Source organism: Cibotium barometz, chromosome 58, assembly GCF_041138505.1.
Source record: "Cibotium barometz isolate CiBa-2024 chromosome 58, ASM4113850v1, whole genome shotgun sequence".
NCBI lineage: Eukaryota > Viridiplantae > Streptophyta > Polypodiopsida > Cyatheales > Cibotiaceae > Cibotium > Cibotium barometz.
In genome coordinates, this window is record NC_141103.1 from 19948430 (window position 1) to 19967813 (window position 19384).

Below are 19384 nucleotides of genomic sequence, written 5' to 3' on the forward strand. Positions count from 1 at the left end.
AAGGTAGGGGCAGCCTATAAAAATTGAAAGGCAACAGGTACACTAAGGGGGGGGGCCACAATTTTAGTGGAAATGTGCTTTACTTGTTTTACCACCCTATTTTCTACTGTGGGTGTATGTACGAGCGGCTTATGTTGCTTAATACTCATATCCGGTTTTAGATGCGGCATCTCGCCTGTGCAATATGCTGTCAGAAACCTAGCTTACAATTATCATTCTAAATTTCCTGAGGATCTCGCCTACGACACACATTGTGTGTGTGTGTGCGCGCGTGTGTGCGTGTGTGTGTGTGTGTGTACCTGCCTTGTTGAGCTCTCATGAGTCGCCTTGTACATGAAGCTGCCTCAGTAGCACCTTTACCACTCATGCCGCACTTCTCCCATCGCCATGAACACACTGGTTTTGATCAGAGCTTGCCCATTCCTGGCTCACACCACTGGCTTTGAGAGCTTGCCTCCTGCAGTCTTCCCCCCTTCCCAACACTGGTTTTGAGCGCCCACTGGTTTTTGTGTGGTGTACTGCACACCCTCATCAGTCTCCTGTTAGCTCTCCTACAAGAAAGGAGATATGCCTACAGACCCATCCTCCAAAATGAGCAAATCAATGCAGGAGTGTAGATCTAACCTTGAATGCTTCTTGGCGCATACCACCCCATCAGCTCAATGCCGTTACCTACCCAAGGTAATCAGCATAATCATCACCCTGTTGTGGTTCTGCTAATCATTGCCCTGATTACCTGCCCCTTAGCCCACCTCATCATCAGAATCACCATCATTGTTGTTTAATCTCTCTAATCATCACCATCAGTATCCTTATCATTGCTCTTGTTTTAGTCCCTTCTTGCCACAAATGGTGAGATTATCATCATTATTGTTGCTAATCCTAGGTTATGATTGGAGACTGCCATTATCATCATTTCATTACATCCTTAACAATCATCATTTTCTTGCAGAAAGTGATTACTGAGAGTAATTAGTGCTTAGAAAGCAGAATCCTTAATGTGAAGACTGTAAGCAGGAAAGCTTGCTTGATGCATCACTAGGAAATGGCAAATGTAAGCTAACTGTCAAAATTTCACTCATTTTTGCAGACTTCCATAGCTGATTGTGTGGCAGGGAGATGGAAATCCCACACTGAGATGATGACCCAATCCATGCCCTTCTTCAATCTAGGTGATTTATGGAGCTCTTTTGATGAGTGGAGTGCCTACGGAGCTGGGGTACCCCTCAATTTGCCCTCTGGAGAAACCATAGTGCAATACTATGTGCCATATCTGTCAGCTCTGCAGATCTACTTGCATCCTGGCTGCAATTTGCTCTCAAAACACAGGTATAATGTTGATTATGCTTGTGTTTTGTGCTAACTCAGCATTAGCTCATGATGGGTCCTTACCATGAACAAGGAATTACACCATTAGCTTATGATGGGTCTTTATCTAATGTGGAATTAACATGCAATTTGCAGCTGTAGGTCAGTAACTTCCTTTTTATGGTGTAATAGGTCATGCTCACTAATTGTAAGTTTAAGTATGCACTAATTGCCTGCCTTGTTGTGCACTAATTGCAAGTGTAGTTGCGCACTACTTGCAAGTGTATGTTAAGGTGGTCATGCCCTAAGTGTAAGTCTAATTATACACTGATCGCAAGTCTAATTGTGCACTAATTACAAGTGTAGTTGCGCACTGCTTGCAAGTGTGCTACTAGTTGCAAGTGTAAGTTGAAAATCAATCACTTGTTGTGTAATTACCATCACTAATCCCATGTGCAGTGATGCACTAATCATCACTGTTTGCAAGCCTAATCATCAGAATTAGAAGTGCAGAAAATGCACTAATTGCATGTGCAATTAGTGCACTTAATTTTATGTGCGGTTATGTACTAATTGCAAGTGTGGTTATGTTCCAAATCAGTCATTAGTTGATTTGCTTAATCACTGCAGGAGGCCAAGTGATGAGAGCGATTGGAGTGATGCTTGTGAATCAAGGGACACAGGCAGCGAATTCAGCAGCGACAATGAGAATGACAAGGTGTCTAGGCTTGTGCTGATGAAGCCAGACCAATGGGAGACTGCCAGCTGTGCATCATCAGAGAGATCATCAAGCTCTGTGGAGTCGTCCACAAGTGATTTACAGGGAGACCATCATCAAGGCCACCTTATCTTTGAGTATTTTGAGAGGTGCTCGCCTTATGGAAGAGCCCCTCTCAGAGAAAAGGTGAGATTAATCAGCGATAATTAGAGAAAAGGTGTGATTAATCAGCTTTAATTAGAGAAAAGGTGTGATTATAAGCTTTGATTTTATGGTAAGCTTGGGTGATTATAACCTTTGATTTGATTGTAATATTGGGTGATTAGAAGCTTTGATTTGATTGTAATGTTGGGTGATTAGAAGCTTTGATTTGGTGATTAAGGGGCCCTCTCTTAAAAAAACGAAAAGAGAAAGGTGTTTGATTTGATTAATCTTAATTTACCTGTTAATTGCAGATTAGCGAGCTTGCTGTCCAGTGTCCTCTTCTCCTTTCTCTGCACAGCAATGAGCTTTCATCTGCCAGTTGGGTCTCTGTGGCTTGGTATGCCCACGTTCAGCTTTTTTTTTTTGTTTTTTGTTTTTTTTTGCGATTTTTATGTCATCGGTTTTGCCAAATTCAACTATATATCATGAGGAGCATACATTTATGCATAAGAATATGTATGTATGTATGTATGTATTTGCACACAAATACAAATGTATGTATTTATGTGCATATTCAATTATATATCATGAGGAACATACATTTATGCATAAGAATATGAATATAATATGTATGTATGTATGTGCACACAAATATGAATATAATATGTATGTATGTATGTATGTATGGGCACACAAATACAAATGTGTGTGAGTGTGAGTGTGAGATTTTCCTACACAATGGGCTTTCAATCATCGGCGTTTTTTCAATTTTGAGGGGTTTTTTTTGTATTATAGAACGACAAATGTTAAGGAATTACACAGTGAGAAGAAGTTGTTTCTATACATTTTTCTATTTTTTAGTGTTTTGTGGACTTTTTGGGGTCCTTTTGTACAAGTTTTTGTAATTGAATTTGCTTAAACAGTGTGGGTCTTTATATTTGTATATATTAAATAAAACCAATGTTGACTCTTTTTTTAATCAATTTCTGTTGTGTTTTTTTTTCTACCAGGTACCCAATTTATCGCATTCCAATAGGACCCACAATGAGGGATTTATCCACGTGTTTTTTGACATTTCACTCCCTCTGGACACCACCCACATTACAAGGTAAAGATTAAAAAGCTTAAATGGACTAGATTAACATCATAAATCATTGATGTGTTAGATTGAATGGGTTCTAATTTAAATACATGAAATTTTGATGATTTACTCATCAAACTTTTCCTTGTTTAAATTAAATCAACATTAATTATGTATTGACTCTATTATTGGATTAAGCTAACTAGGCTGTCAAGCTAATGTGTATTTTATGGGATGAAATTACAAAAGGTGCACTCGGAGTGGATCAATCAAAAAGTGACACATGTGATACATGTGATGGCACATGTGATGTTGGAGCATGGCTTTTACAGAGGGAGCCACCATGGAGGATGAGGTCATGTGGGATGGTGTTAGAGTTGCCTGCATTTGGGCTGGCCTCTTACAAGCTGAGAGGTCCTTTTTGGGCATGTGCTGCCCTTGCTGATAAAAGGAGGGCTTCCTCTCTTGCTAGCTCCGCAGATTCATGGCTTAGGCAACTCAAAGTGCAACACCCTGATTTCAATTTCTTTGCCTCTAGGCATTGAAGGCCAGAGAAAGGAGAGAGAGAGAGAGAGAGAGAGAGAGAGAGAGAGAGAGAGAGTAAGATGGCCACCTTATCGTACTATTGCATGTACATGTGTCTTTAACCTCCTTTAAATACTCCCCATAGAACCAAAGCGAGAAAGAGTGGGAGATGGGTCTTTCAACCTCATGGAACCAAGAGGATGAAGTAGACACACAGAGCGAGAGAGAGAGAGAGAGAGAGAGAGAGAGAGAGAGAGAGAGAGGTTTTTGAAGATGTGAACTTGTATATATATCAAGAAGAAGGACATGGACCTCTCTAAAGCCACTTTGATTAAGTTGTGCCATTAGCATGGTCTAAGTGTGTTTGTAACTTTATAATACCAATCTATAAGATATGTTGTGTTATATCTTTAAAGTCAAGAAGAAGAAATGTTGCCAACAAGACTTCTCTAAAGCCACTTTGATTAAGTTGTGCCATTAGCGTGGTCTAAGTGCTGTAACTTTATAATACTAGTCTCATGATTATGTTATAGCTGGCCATGTGCATCTAGATATGTTGCTTTCGATTTTGTCACATTGCTTACTATCATCGTCTATCATCATGCACGAGCGTCACCCATAAAATTAGTGTGTTGTAGTATATGCAACTTACTTTATGATTGTTTACTTATCATTTTTGCATTCTAGTATCATCATTCACGAGGTCACCCATAAAATTATTGTGTTGTAGTATGCAAGGGTCACTTTTATGATTGTTTTATAATTGTTTCTATTTCATAGTTTTGCTAGTTGTTTGAGAATCTCGTAGTTCCTTAGTAATTTGTTCACCTCGTACCATAAGCAAGTAATTATTTCAAATTCAAATCCTTACAACTCTTGAACATCACTCACATCCTCCCTCACCTATATAACGAATTTTGCATCTCTCTCATAGTAAAGATAGTTTGTACACTCTCAATGGCTAAATTTTTCTAGTAGATGAAAAGTTTGTAGCTTTTTTTGGTGTGAACTAAAGCTACTTAAGCCTTGTTTTACAATCTATGCAGCTAAGTTACACAAATAAGGTACACCTTTAAGAATGAATGATAGCTCCAAGTGTATGTAGATTCCACAATAATAACATTGTTATGTTGCACTCCTACATTATAGATGAGTGTATATCTAATTGGCCTACTGACTTTTAATATTGGTAAATCTTGTTTTGGTGAGCAAGCCAAGCAAATTTAAGGTTTATAAAAGTATGATCCCCCCCCTCTTTTCTCTCTCTCTCTCTCTCTCTCTCTCTCTCTCTCTCTCTCTCTCTCTCTCTCTCTCACACCTACTCCTCTAGTTTTGAATCATTCTCTCTACCCCCTTCTCACACACCCCTTTAGTTTTTAATTATTCTCTCTGCCCTCTTCCACGGGCATCACCAAATATTTGATATCACTTGAGTGCATAGAAATATATTTAGAGAAAATGTCATATTTATTAGTTGTTAGTGTATTTATAAGAATATATGCATACATAAAATATCATGTATATTCCCAAAAACCATGTATACATTCCTATTTTTTAGTACACTTCACACTAAAGTAATATGGGGGATTTCGTAAGAGTGAGGCATCATCTTTTAGGTGTGGGGGTTCACTTTACATAGTATCGAAGTGCACATAGAAGTTTTTCTTTTAAGGCTATAAATAAATATTATAAAAAAAGGTACATGAAGTTGAACCTTAACTTTTGTACTTGGGGGGCTCAGCAAAAAGTATGTAAGTACACCACGTGAGTTTAAATGAAGGGGTATTTTAATTCAAAATTTTAAGGTAAATTTACAGAAATACATTCACAGAAGGGGTTTTTTTAATCATTTTTGGAAAATAATCCGTAAGTCCATAAAGAAAAAGGGGTCATTTTATTCATGACAAATTCACAGGTAGGGGTTTTTTTTAATACCCCTTGAATGCACGTGATACATAGGGTTTCTTTGTAGTGCACCCCCCGAGCTTTTGTATAAGACTCAACAAGACCATTTAAGCAATAACATGGACTTGGAATTCCACTATCTCCATAAGATACTAAATCGGCTCATTGTTTGTGACGTTAGAGGAAATCACTCCTTGATTTTTGAGTTCCACAACCTTTTTAACATTACTTGCTTTATATACATGAGATTAGAAATATCAGTTTCCATTTTAACCAATTGTTTGGCCTCAATTTTAGCAATTTCAGCAATTGGTCAGCCTCCACTTTAGCAATTTCAGCAACCAACTTATTAAGTTTGACACCATAGAAATGCTCTAATCCAACATTACATCAATATGTTTATTTTGAAAGACGAGCATATTCATGTGCATCCACATAGTCCATAAATAGGCTTAGCTAATTGCATTCCAGAGTCTAGTGGAGCAGCCTTTTGCTTTCCCTAATAGAATTTCCTTCCATATTAATTCATTTAGGTGGATGGAATGAATGTATATGTGAAGAAATTCTAAAGCTTTTTTGTTCCTATCACATGTAATGAACAGATGGGGGATAGATTTTGCATGGCTTTTGCTTCTTGGATAGACCTCATTGCCAATGCCAATTTCAAAGGCTCTTTCATTGGTCCATACCGCTTTAGGCAAAATCAACATGAAAGCAAGCAAGAGATATTTTGGGGGGAGGGGGGTATATCCTAGACCACATGCTTGAGGGTGCCACCATGGATTCAGATCTATTGTGGATGTTTTACCTGATAGTTTAACAACCAGTTTGAGTAGAGGATGCAAGTGGAGGGGAAGATCTGGTAATTCCACCCATATTAGAGATTTTGAGGGCTTTGGATGATGAGGGGGAGAAATTAGGGCTCCACGTGAATAGAGATGAAGGAGAATTCCAAACCATCCACCACTGGCCAACCCCTTGATTGTTTAAAGCCATTCCTTTTTCCCTAAATAGGAAACATAAATAGTTGTAAGTACCAGCGAGTACTATATATGCTCTATCATTGCTCCCCTTGAGAGCCAATTAGCTCGGATTCATCCTCTAATGGTTGTATAGTAGGGGGTCTTGGACTCGGGGGGTTCACTATGTGTAAACCCTCTATATCACATGCGTTTACGGCCTACTTAAAGAACCCCATTATCTGTCTTCTCACTGAATTTTTCATACCCTTTTTCTATTGAACCTGTGAATACTCCCTTTAAATGGTACCCTTCTGTATGTAAGAAATGTGTTAAAAAGGGATTTTAAAATTTCCTTTTGTTGAACCCACATGCTACACTTACATATTTATGAGTGACCCCAGTCTTGGACCATGGAGGAACAAACCAATAATAGCATGGGTATGGTAAACTTAAAGCCAATCCTTAACTAGATGGAAAGAAAGGGCCACAACAAGTTTACATGTTGCACCTCCAATGACTCTCTTGGCCAGAATTGCTAGTGTCTATGTCTTCTTCATTATCAAATCCATGTGGTTTCTCCTCCCCGAGATTTTGTCTATGTTGTTGACAGACCATAATAAGCAGGTTGATTTACCTCTCCTCTAACTTACATGTCATATACATGCTAGAGGGGATTTAAAAAATAGTTCTTTAATGAAATCTATTTATGTAAATTTATACAGTGGTATTTTTACCTCTCCTCTAATTTACATGTCGTATACATGCTAGAGGGGATTTTAAAAATAGTTCTTTAATGACATCTATTTATGAAAATTTATAGAGTGATGTTTTTAATTCAAAACCAAAACATATAGACTTGCAAACCGGAGGTGAACAATTGTGTAAAAACGGTAAAATTAAAAAATAGGAGTATTTTAAATACATACGGTTTTTAATAGAGTGAGATCTCCCCACCGTTCCCTACCTCTCTCTCTCTCTCTCTCTCTCTCTCTCTCTCTCTCTCTCTCTCTCTCTCTCTCTCTCCTCTCTCTATATGTGCACATGCATGTGTGTACATGTATTTTTTTTAATAGATACTAGCCACTAACATTTGTTATAAATATTGTAACAACAATGGCTTATAATAATAGTTATATTAGTTTTTTTCGATATTAATATTAATATTTTTTTAATCTTGTATTTTTCACTTACAATCATATTATTTCATATCTTTTATAGAATATAAATATTTATATTCTTATTCTATAAAAATATTACTTGCAATAGAGATGATACTAATAAATTACTTTACTAATGAGTTTTATTTATTATAAATTCTATTAAAAATTTATTTTGATATTAAGTTATAATGTTAAATAAAAACATTCATATTTTTAATTTACATTGAAGCTCTAAATAAGTGGTTTTTATGCCATAGTAAGATAAATTTAAATTGTTACATAACTCTTTTTAAATAAGCTATAGTATATATTCTTTAAAGTTAATTATTTCATTATAGAATACATATAGTACTAATAGATAGTAGATATAATTCTCTTTAAATTTAAATTAACACTAATACATAGGAGATATTCTCTTTAAGTTTAATTATTTAATTATTAGTACTATATTCATATAGTATATAGTACTAATGCATAGTAGATGTTCTCTTTAAATTTAATTATTTGAATGGAGAATATATATGGTATTAATGCATACTTCTTCTTCTTCTTCTTTTGATCTTTGACTTGAATTTGAAAGTACAAGTACTCTACTCACATACACTAATGCTATCGCATGCATAGGGGGAGAATTGAACCCATATCCTTGGGACTCTCAATCTCCAACCTTATCACTGCACTATGACGCGATCGGCAAATACGTAAAAAATTTTCCCTCGAAAGCTTCTTTCGGGGGATGCAATGCACAGACCACGGATGTGAGAGTTTGAACCCGGGTGACGTCCCGGGTCTATTCGTTTGGGTAGGGTAGAATGGCCCGGGCTAGACCACTGGGGCTAGAGCCCAGTGTGACAGATACCTACTGTTTTGATTGTAAGGATGATTAGAATTAATACCTACTTTTCTGATTATAAGGATGATTAGAATTAATTATATGACATAATAGTTAAAACATATTTGATATACTCCCATGGAGGTGGTGGTTTTCTCTCTCTGTTTTGGGTGTGGAGCTTTTTCCTCATGTTTTGGACTTTATTGACTTGCTGTGTAGAGGGTAGAAGTGTGTCACTCTGTGGAGTCTGTGGACCTCACGTACTGGAGGAAGCCATCACTGTTGAGCCGAATGCACAGTAGCACCGACAAGAGATTTTTCAACCTTTCTAGAAATGACGACTCAATGTGTGTGTGAGTGTGAGTGTGAGTGTGAGTGTGAGTGTGTGTGTGTGTGTGTGTGTGTGTGTGAGTGAGAGTGTGTCTCCCTCACAATGAGCCCCGCCGCCCAGTATCCCTTGCTTGAAACCTTGCAGGTAAATTTTCTTACATAGCCTATATTGTCAATTCCTGAGAGAGCCCACTTCATTTGCCTGAGGTGAAATGAAGAGGAAGGTCGCCATTAAAACTGATCGCCATCACACAGTCACACTGTGCAGCAGGTAGGTGGGAGGTTCTGTCACCTGTGTAACGCGTTGACGCCGGACGGTTGCAGTATACGACTCACCATTGTAGGCGCCGACCAGGAGGTGTAGAGCCATGGCCAGCAGCTCCACGCTCTGGTTAAAATTTTGAGCTGCGAGCCAAGCTCGACTGCGCGCCTCACGCGTCCCCTTAATGTTGCCAGCTTGCCACATGTCTCCTCATGGACCCCTTTCCCATGGGTTGACTTATCAATCACAATTTAACATACCACTCATTGCTAGAAATAAACTTTTATTCTACCCCCAAAAAAGGAAAAAAGAAAAAAAGGACTACCCTCAACCTTAACCCAAAAAATGCACATGTTATCCGGTTTTATAACCAAAATTTTATAAATTTGAATCTTTAAATTCAAGGCCAAGCACAATTTTTTTTTTCGTACACACCCGGGGCCCACTCAAGTGGGTGGAGCCGATTTCCCCTTCCAACAATTAGCCAATTATCATGGTCGGGCAAGGGCCACGTACCATCGGGCAAGAGCCACGAATTAGGCATCCCCCATGACCACTGTGATGAGTCGAGCACTGGAACAGCGGAGGGGTCTCGTATGGATCCTCCTATCGGTGATCCACCACCCGAGGAGGAGGAGTCACTCGAGTGTTCAAGGGGCAAAAGCCCGAGCAACCAAACACATCAAGCGAGCATAGGTGTCCCTTTATAACATGAGAGAGCCTAGTGGGACTTGAACTCATAACCTAGAGGTTACAAGTCACAAGCTTGACCACTACACTAACTCAGTTGGGACGGCCAAGCACAATTATGTTTGTCAATTTGGACCATGAAAATTACTCCACACACGACAGCTTTTTCCTCTCCTGACACTGCATTACTCAGCCTCCCCGTGTGTGCGAAAAATGCTCTCCACCAAAATGGTGAAAAAAACCTTAATTTCTATTTTTGGCAGATTTATAATAGTTTGAAGGTATTTTATAACTAAAACCACCCCAAACCTTAGTATTTTCAAACCTTCAACTCCGATTTTTGCAAGCAATTTTAGAGGTGCAAACGTCTACACACAAGTTTTTTTCATACACAATACTCAAGCCTCTTCTTTCCTTGGAAAAACATACACTCATTTTTCACCAATTTCAAAATTTGAAGAAAATAGTCATACCTTTTTTAAAAACTTACACTATTATTGCATTTTCTACCAAGCTAGAAGTTTGAAGAAAATAGCCATACTTCTTTGAAAAACTTACACTATTATGCCATACTTCTTTGAGAAAGTTGCACTATTCTTTCATTTCTTTCAACTAGTTCAATTCGTTTTACTGAAGATCTCAATCGACCATCTTAAATTTCTGCTCGACTGAAGGTTAAGCTATGGCACACCTTTCCCGAACATTGTTAGTACTACTCAATGCTCGAAATAAAGATCATTTTAAGGTGAAAAACCTCAAGGCTCCACCTCACACAAGTGTACATCATTTTTAGGTGGAAAACATCAAGTTTCCACCTCACAAAAGTGCACATCATTTTTTTTCCCACAAATTTTAATCCTATAACCTATATTAGAAACCAGAGACTTTTAAACATTTAAAATTTGAAGGTCCAATTACACTATATAAGTGTTTTTCTCTAGAGTGCTACTACTCAAGCAATGTGTAAGACCCCTACCCCTCCCCAATTAGTTAGGGCAATGTCTCACTCGGTAGGTCTCCAAGATCGACCCACATGAAGGGCACAACTAGTGGCTCCCCAAAGCTCAACTAGTTAAGATTTCACGTATCCTAAATTCTAAGATCTTGAAGTGAAAAACAATCCTAAATTCTTCTTCGGTTTTATTGAAGCACAACACTCAAAGTAAATTGATGAGAGAATGAGTCAAGTACAAGTGAAGTGACATGATACGGTCACTTACACACTCATAAGAGTGCGTATATATGCTCACGAAAAAAAAACTCTTAAAGAGAGAAAAAGTACCCCGACCCACACATCACTACTATATAAATGCTATAAATCCCCCCTATAGTGATGATGTGAACATATATAGGGATCATGTGGTTGATCAATTCCCAAATGACAATAATCTTAAAGCTTTGAAAAAATCCTTGAACTTCTCTCATGAGAGCCTTCATGAATATATCTCATGAGAGAGCCTTCGTGAATATATCTTCCACATTGTCATGTGCAGAGACATAAGCCATGCTAATCTCTCCTATAAATGAGCCTCCCTAACATAATGATAATGCATCAAATGGTTCACCTGCATCCTAGAGACTAAGCCTAGCATCTATCACTACAAGTGTAGCAATAGGCTTACAGTCTTCAAGAACAAACCATGTAAGTAGCCTCTATATGTACTTTGACTACAATCTAATGGCTATCTGAAACTCAAGGGGACACCCATAAATATGTAAGCGTAGCACGTTGGTTCAACAAAAGGGATTTTTTAAATCCCTTTTTTACGTATTTTTTACATATAGAAGGGTACCATTTAAAGGGGGTATTCATAGATTGAATAGAAAAAGGGTGTGTTTTATTCACGAAAAATTCACAAATAAGGGGTTTTTAAAGTAGGCCTTGAACGACGTGATACAGAGGGTTAACATATAGTGAACCCCCCGAGATCTGAAATCAGTATCTATAATATGAACGAAACTATGAATTTTCCTGTAAGAATCTATTTGAGAAGATAATGTTTTAAAAAAGTTTTCCAGATGATCGAGTTTTGGATTTTCTTTAGTATGCACCCTGCTCTTCAAATTATTACTCTGACCATATAGTCAGATAACATAACCCCGCCTTTGTGCATGAGTCTTGACATTGGTACCAAGAGCTATAAACATGTTGAGCTAGCTGGAGGACTGGAAGGACGATCCTTATCATGGAAAGAATACAGATCATCTAGAGACTATCAGAAAGGCGACTACTGAGTAAGAGGTGGAATTTATTTACTAAAATGTGACAACACTTTGCACAACATGCCAGTTTGGTGGAATAGGCAAATCCCTTAGCCCATAGAGTCTCCACAACATTTTGAATAAAATTTACACATCTATCCATTTCTATTTCCAGCACACAAATAAAACTTTTTTCCTCAGCTTGTGTCTTTAAGGGCATTTCTCTACTTTTCCCCTTAGCTTGAGTCTCCAAGGGCATATCTCTACTTTCCATTAAATTAGCTTATTCTTCATGATTAGCTTTCAAATTTTGAATCTCTTCTTCATATTCATCCAGCTTATCAACTGCTACTCTGAACTCTTTGAATTCAATAGCTTTCTTTTTAAGTTGGTTAATCTTTTGAATATCTTGAGCTTACTAGTCTTTGAGTTCTATGTTTCTTTTTTTCCAGCTCTTGATTTGCCAGCTTCGAAGCTATCACTTCATTTTTGAGCTACTCAACATTATAATGATAAGCCTTAGCCGATTCTTTCTAAATAATACACTCTCTTTAAACACAACTAAGCTATTCATCTTACTCAAGAATTCCTTGTTTACCCTTATCATGTTGGTTTCTAGCATGCTAGTTTTAACTCATGCTAGTTTTAACTCATGCTGGTTTCTAGCATCAGTTGAAGACTGGGCCCTTGAAATCTTTTTCTGGTATATCTACAAAGCCTTTTGCAGTTGTTTGCAAAGAAACTTAAATTGTTCTATATACCCACTATATAGATCTTCCATGAGCTGCGTTATTCGAGCTTCATATGTATCTACATCACTAGCTATGAGCTCATAGACCTCTAGATCTTTAGCTGCATTGAAAGATCTGGAGTCGTGCTTGATCAACTTTCGACACAATCTCATGTTGATTCATGTGAAATAGATGTTATGCCATCAAATTTTGACATTTTGGTTCTTAACTTGTATATTTCTGTGAGAAATCCAGAATTTCTTCTTGCATTTTGGTTTTATCCTCTTTCTCTCGGCTTTTTGGAATGATTATTTCCTTATGGGACCCCTCCCCCATCTTCTTGTTTTGACACATCTTCACTTTCTTCTGAAAGTGTAGTGTGTCCTATACTCCTGAGGCAACTATAATAGGAGTCTACACAGTGGTTGAGATCCCTTGATGGAGAAAGTGTAGCTATTGCCAAGCTCTTCCTGCAAGGCCGATTAAACAAAATATGTGCCCATGCAATAGGCTTACCACTAGATGCATAACAGAAATAAACCCAGTACCCTCTTTCACATGTAAGTGACCTTATGGGTGAAGATAACCATTTCAATGGTATACTTCAAATGTAACTTGTCTTGGGCTTCTTTATGATTATTGAGACCCTTTGGAGCCAAAGTAGACTCCTTATCCTCTTTTGTGGGGCTGATAGAATATCCATGGCTCCCTTCAAAGGCAAATGAAATACCTTGGCCACATACTCAATGGTGAATAAGTGAGATGCCTATGTGGCACCCCATTCCAGAATACTTTTCATATAGTTGAGGTGAGTTGGAAGTGGCTCTCCTGGGTTTAACTTAAGCTCAAAGAATTATAATTAAGAGGCTAATTTTAGAATTTTTGGATTGTGTTCAAATAAAGTATCTAGAGTATTACATGCCCCAGTAGATGAATCTTTTCCATTTATGTGATGGATATATGTATCACTTAGTCCCAAAGAAATGATGGCCAAAGCTTTTTCATCTTTTATGATCCACTCGGTCTTTTCATCCCTCGTGGTGGTTGGAATTTTTTTATTCCCATTAGTAACACCTCACAACCCTTTCCTCATAAGAGAATTTAATTTTGATCTACCAAGTATGAAAGCTATACCCTTCAAATTTGTTAAGTTTAATTGAGTTGTCCACCATTATCTTGGGTAGGTCTTACCACTTGTCTTTGGAAGCTCAAGAGCAATGTCTAAACCCTCGCACAAAGATTTATGAGATGTTAGAAATCCCCATCACCATAAAGATGCATGTGAATAGACAAGAAGGCAAAAAAACCTTGACTTTTAGCATAATGATAGTAAAATGACTTCTTGAATTTTCTTTTGGGTTTAATATTATTGGCATTTGATGATTCACATGAGGTAGGCATGATTAAACTATATATTAATCAGGTATTAAGCCTTCATTTAGTCAAGGATTAGTGAGAAAACTCACTATTTTGGGGCAACAAAATTGTGATAGATTAGAGCATGAGATTGAGGACCTTCCTCGAACAATTAGACAAAATTCTTCAAGATGATGCCTAAACAATGGAACAGGTTGAGTTTGAAGCTTTAAAGCACATGCTTAGGCATAACATTCAAGGATTAATATCTGTCTAAGAAAGATACATTTTTGTGGAGTGCAGAGAGTTAAATCAGTTGTTCTCGACCCACCATTCACAAAATGAAGCTTGCTACGCCTTGCCCAAAAACCCTTGGGGGTGATAGAAATTAGACAATGTTGCTATGTAGGCATTAATTTTAGGGTTTTTCCCAAAAAAAACACGGCGATTGTAAAGTACTTGCTCCTAGCTACTTCGAATCGTTTTCACCACCATCATTAGGGGAAGGTTGAGGTCTATAGGGGCCCTTTAAGCTACCATATTATGATTTTAATGACTTTTTGTTAAAATGTTAAGTTTCTTTGACTTTAGATACCTTCTTATTCTTCAAATGGCTAGAAGTTTGAATTTCAAAGTTTCCCGCCAAAATTGAATTTAAAATTAAGTGGGCAAAACCATATCATGTGACATATCTATGGAAAGAGCTCAGCGAGTAGATTCTGGATCTCTAATCTCCGACAAATTTTGAGCTCATATGTAGAAGTTATGGATGTTTGAAATTTCAAAAACTTCACCCTCCCCCCCACTTTTTGGGAATGAAAAGTACAAAAAGGCATCTTCTAGAGAATCTTTTGACCACCTTTAATCACCCCCAACATTTTTGTATACATGGCATCACATGATTGGCCCTTTTCCTTAATAACCTTTTAATCACATGGCATCTTAAAGGGCCCCTATAGACCTCAACCTTCCCCTAATGTGACCATGCGCTCGAATGTGTGCCTTTGAAGTGGAAAGGTAGCCAAGAATCAGTTTGAACTATGGTTTCTACTGTGAGGAGCAATAAAAGCTCCATTGGGCAAGGGTTGTGGAGAAGATGACCTAAAAGTGTAGAAATGGTGAAAAATGATTAATCACTAATCATATTAGTGTAAGTGATAAGATGAGGCTAATCAAGTTGAAGGAGAGTGGATCCAAGATCTAATGCCATGTTGTAATTATGGTGGCATGAGTAAGATGATTAAACTCATGGGGTGAAGGCATGGAAGCAAGCTAATCAAGAAAGAGATTATTACTACCTACATGCTTAATCAAATGGACACCATACTGACTCCATGAGATAGAATAGTAGTGGTTTACTCTTGCACTAGATGAGTGCCCTTAAATACATTAGAGTACAATGAATTAGGACATGGTTAACCCTTAATCAAAACCCTAATTATCTCTTGAAAATGAGCACCTCCAAGATCTCCAAAATTCCTTAGATTTGGGTGCAAGTTTGAACCATCTCCCACTTGCAATAGGCACCTAGAATATTCCCTTATGGATCCTTCTTTGACCATAGTATATCGTTTCTATTAAGGCTTTATAAGACCTTTGAACCATATGCAGATATCCCTAATGTCACATGTAAATGTTTTAGTGTATTATTTCAACAACAGCTGCTTCTAGATCATACAATAATGAAAAGAAGTGTGACCTATTGCCACTTTATAAGCTATCCGGTCGGAATGCCCATAGTGCCAAATATAATTTTTTATCACAATTTGTGTGATTATGATTAACTATGTTCTTCAAGATTCTCTTTAACACTTAGTTTGTGGATTCAGGCGGGCTGACCATTTGCCTGTGGATAATAAACTATGGATTTTATGTGAATTATCATATGATACTCTATGAGTCACTTGATGACCTCATTCAAGAAATGCCCACCTTGGTCACTAACTAATTCAATTGGATAACCAAATTTGGTCACTATCGTCTTCTACAAGAATTTTGCTACTGATGTAGCCTTGTTATCTTTAAGAGATTTGGCTTCAATCCACTTTGTGCAATAATCAGTAGCCACCACCAGAATGTATTTATTTTCGATTCTTTCAGCTAGGGGCTTGAAAGGTCCTACAAAGTCTAGTCCCCATTTTTGAAATGTTTTAGCAATAACATTAGAGTATATGGAATTCTATTCATAGATTTGAACTATTCTAACCCATTGGCAAATTCACATGCTTTGGAAAACTACTAGGCATATTTTAACACTTTGGGCCACCATAATCCTGCTTATATCTTTCGGCCTATTATTTCTTTGGAAAAGTATCCTCCCACACTGATAGCTAGATGTGCTTATGTAATCATTGACACCTTGATGTGCTTGTAGTCACTACATCTAGCTCCCCCTCCTGAAGCTTAGTCCATGCTGCCACTAGTCATTCTTTAACTGTCTCCAGCTTCTTCCTTTTCTTCTTTTCGTTCATGTGCTTGGATTTTGAATCTAACTCTGCATCCGAGTCATCATCATCTAAAGTGTCATCCTCTTTCTCATCCTCTCACAAATCTATTTCCCTCTTTTTCTTTCCCTTCTTTGAAGTCAAGATTTCCCCTAAACTACGGTGACTTTAAGTTGTGTCAATATTCTCTTCAAGTAGTTCAAATGAGTTAGGGGTGAATCTCTTGTATTTATTTTCAACTCAAATAAATTTTAGAATGAGCAAGATGATTCAACATCCACTAGTTATTGAGAAGGAAGGTTGGTGAGTGTGGTAGCAATGATACCACACTCCTCTTGAGATAGACTTTTTAAGAAAACTGTAATGACACTATCTTCCTCAATGGTCTTCTTGATTCTTGTAAGTTTCGTCAATATACTCTTCATGCAGTTAATATGAGTTGGGGGTGAATCTCCCAGATTCATTTTCACCTCAAAGAACTTTTGGAGAAAACATATAGTTTAGAATTTTTAGTTTGAGACCCAAACAAGACATCTAGCTCTTCCCAAGATTTATTAGATGTATCCTTGCCATCTATGTGGTGTATGTAATTATAGCTTAAACCCAAAGCAATTATGGTTAGAGCCTTCTCATCCCATGAAACCCATGTGGCCTCACCATCCCTCTTATGTTGTGTTTCTTTTCTTCCCATTCAACTATGTTCCACAAACCCTTACGGTCCTCAAGCGGTAAACTTAATCTTTGTTTTGCTTGTGTAAAAGCTATGCCCCTCAAACTTGTCTATCTTCATTGATGGGCCATGATGTAAGAAAGGTCCTACCTCTTGATATTCTACTCAAGGGAAATGTCTAATTCTTTTTCAAAGAGATATTTTTAAAAGATTCATTGATACTAGATGTTCTAGAAACCTCCCTTTCCATTCATGTTCATGTTTTGGAAACCTCCCTATACATGTTCATGTTGTCACATAAAAATTCTAGACCCAAAACACTTAGGATATCCATACTGATATGGTTTAGTGGATTTCATGGGCTTTTTCTTCTTGATGTTCTTATTGACATTTAATGCTTCTTAACATTTAAGTGCTTCACATTGGATGATTTACAAGATATGGGCATTGTTCTTTTCTTTAAAATAACTCTAAATTATTATAGTGATTCACAACGCACACCATTTCTCACTAATCAATGTGATATTGACCCTACAAACAATACACCATTTTTCACTAATCCATGTGATTTTAACCCTACAAAGAAAACCCTAATTTGGAGTGTATAATTAGAGGGGTAAATCAAGGGGATTTTTGAAATGGATGTTATTTAGATAAAGAATAAAATAATCGAATAGGTATATGTGATTACCACTAATCACCTCTGAATGTTTATGAGCTAAAAACTAATAAATCTGCTTAAATCTCACCAATCCCTTGATGCTGCAAGATTTCATCTATTGTAGTTCATAGACCCAATCTCAACTTAACTTTAAGAGATGGTTATGATTTTTGGGAAACCCCAAATTATATAGGCAGTTCATAATCTTGTGCTACCAAGACAACCAATGATGCAAGTCTACCTAGTTGATGTGACCCGTGGAGGATTCCTTGAAAGCACCTCAATTGTTTGATGGCCTATAGTGGGAGCTCTGAGTACTCCAAGTGAGGTAGGTTCTACAGTAGAGAGGCATTAAATCACAATAGTGTGGGTGGTTTAGGGTTAATAAGGATGATAAGAGAGATCTTTAAAATGAGAACCGAAGGCTCTGATACCAAATGTTAGGTTTGGTGAGGAGATTTGGTGAGTTTAAGGAGATTTGTTAAGGATGGTTGGATGAGCAAGATGAAATGTGTTAATGAATACAAGAATCAAAAAAATGTGTGTAATTTAGATTCAATAAAGATGATAAGAGAGATCTTAAAAATGAGAATCTAAGGCTATGATATTTTTATGAGAAGTTAATTCATGGAATATTTATATTCCCATGTTTTTCATTATTTATGAATTATCCTAGATGGGTTTAGAATTGAACTCCTTTATGAATCCGAGCGATCATAGCTTATTTTATGCGTACATGGGTGAATCCATATACACCTGGGTGTATTGGTTGCATCGTCTTTATGAGTTTTGTATGGTTATTTGTATTTTTAATTAATTAATTTATTAATTGATTGGCATAGTTGATATAAGTGTAGATCCTTGAATTGGATAATGGAGGTGGTCATGAAGATTTTGAGATAATCGATCTTAAGTGTCAGCCGATATTATTTGATTTTGTGATAACATGAGCCATTATTGCATCTTGGCATCATCCATATTTATTGATGATGTATATATATTTATAGGGACGTGTGAAATCTCCCTTATGCATATTTGATTTTACAAGAGGTGTACACATTTATATGGTTTTGGGTTTACATCTATTTTTTGGTAGATTAGCTGACACGTCTAATAAAACTTGTTATTTTTTAAGAAGTCGACATATTTGTAAGATCTCTATTTTGAGTCCCACAAGTTATTTCAAGCAATATATTTAAGTATACCAAGAGAAAGCATGGGCTCACTCATGCGAGATTAAGAGGCTTGAACCGATTTCAATCAACCCATCAACAACAACACCACCAATGAAGTTGCTAATGCCTGAGATGGTAGATTTTCTAATTCTCCACTTCCACAACTGACTTTTGAAGATCATATTCAACTTCTCAAGAAACTACTACAAGATGAACAACATAGACGTC

At 37.1% G+C, this 19384-nt stretch overlaps 1 protein-coding gene across 1 annotated transcript; it reads left to right on the top strand.

Moving 5' to 3' along the window:
• Positions 1–105: 105 nt before the first annotated feature.
• LOC147606009 (uncharacterized) lies at positions 106–4215 on the top strand. The gene is made up of 6 exons (XM_086792452.1): positions 106–681; positions 1091–1329; positions 1939–2212; positions 2482–2567; positions 3181–3278; positions 3501–4215. Exons 1-6 carry the CDS (start codon positions 568–570, stop codon positions 3794–3796), a joined length of 1107 nt encoding a protein of 368 aa, XP_086648578.1. The 5' UTR covers positions 106–567; the 3' UTR covers positions 3797–4215.
• The last annotated feature ends 15169 nt before the right edge of the window (positions 4216–19384 follow it).

Excerpts from the sequence above, each read along its gene's own strand:
- LOC147606009 (XM_086792452.1), top strand. The coding sequence starts at position 568 with ATGCCTACAGACCCATCCTCCAAAATGAGCAAATCAATGCAGGAGTGT. Across the intron at positions 1,330-1,938 it reads AATTTGCTCTCAAAACACAG|GAGGCCAAGTGATGAGAGCG; the intron begins GTATAATGTTGA and ends TAATCACTGCAG. Across the intron at positions 2,568-3,180 it reads AGTTGGGTCTCTGTGGCTTG|GTACCCAATTTATCGCATTC; the intron begins GTATGCCCACGT and ends TTTTTCTACCAG.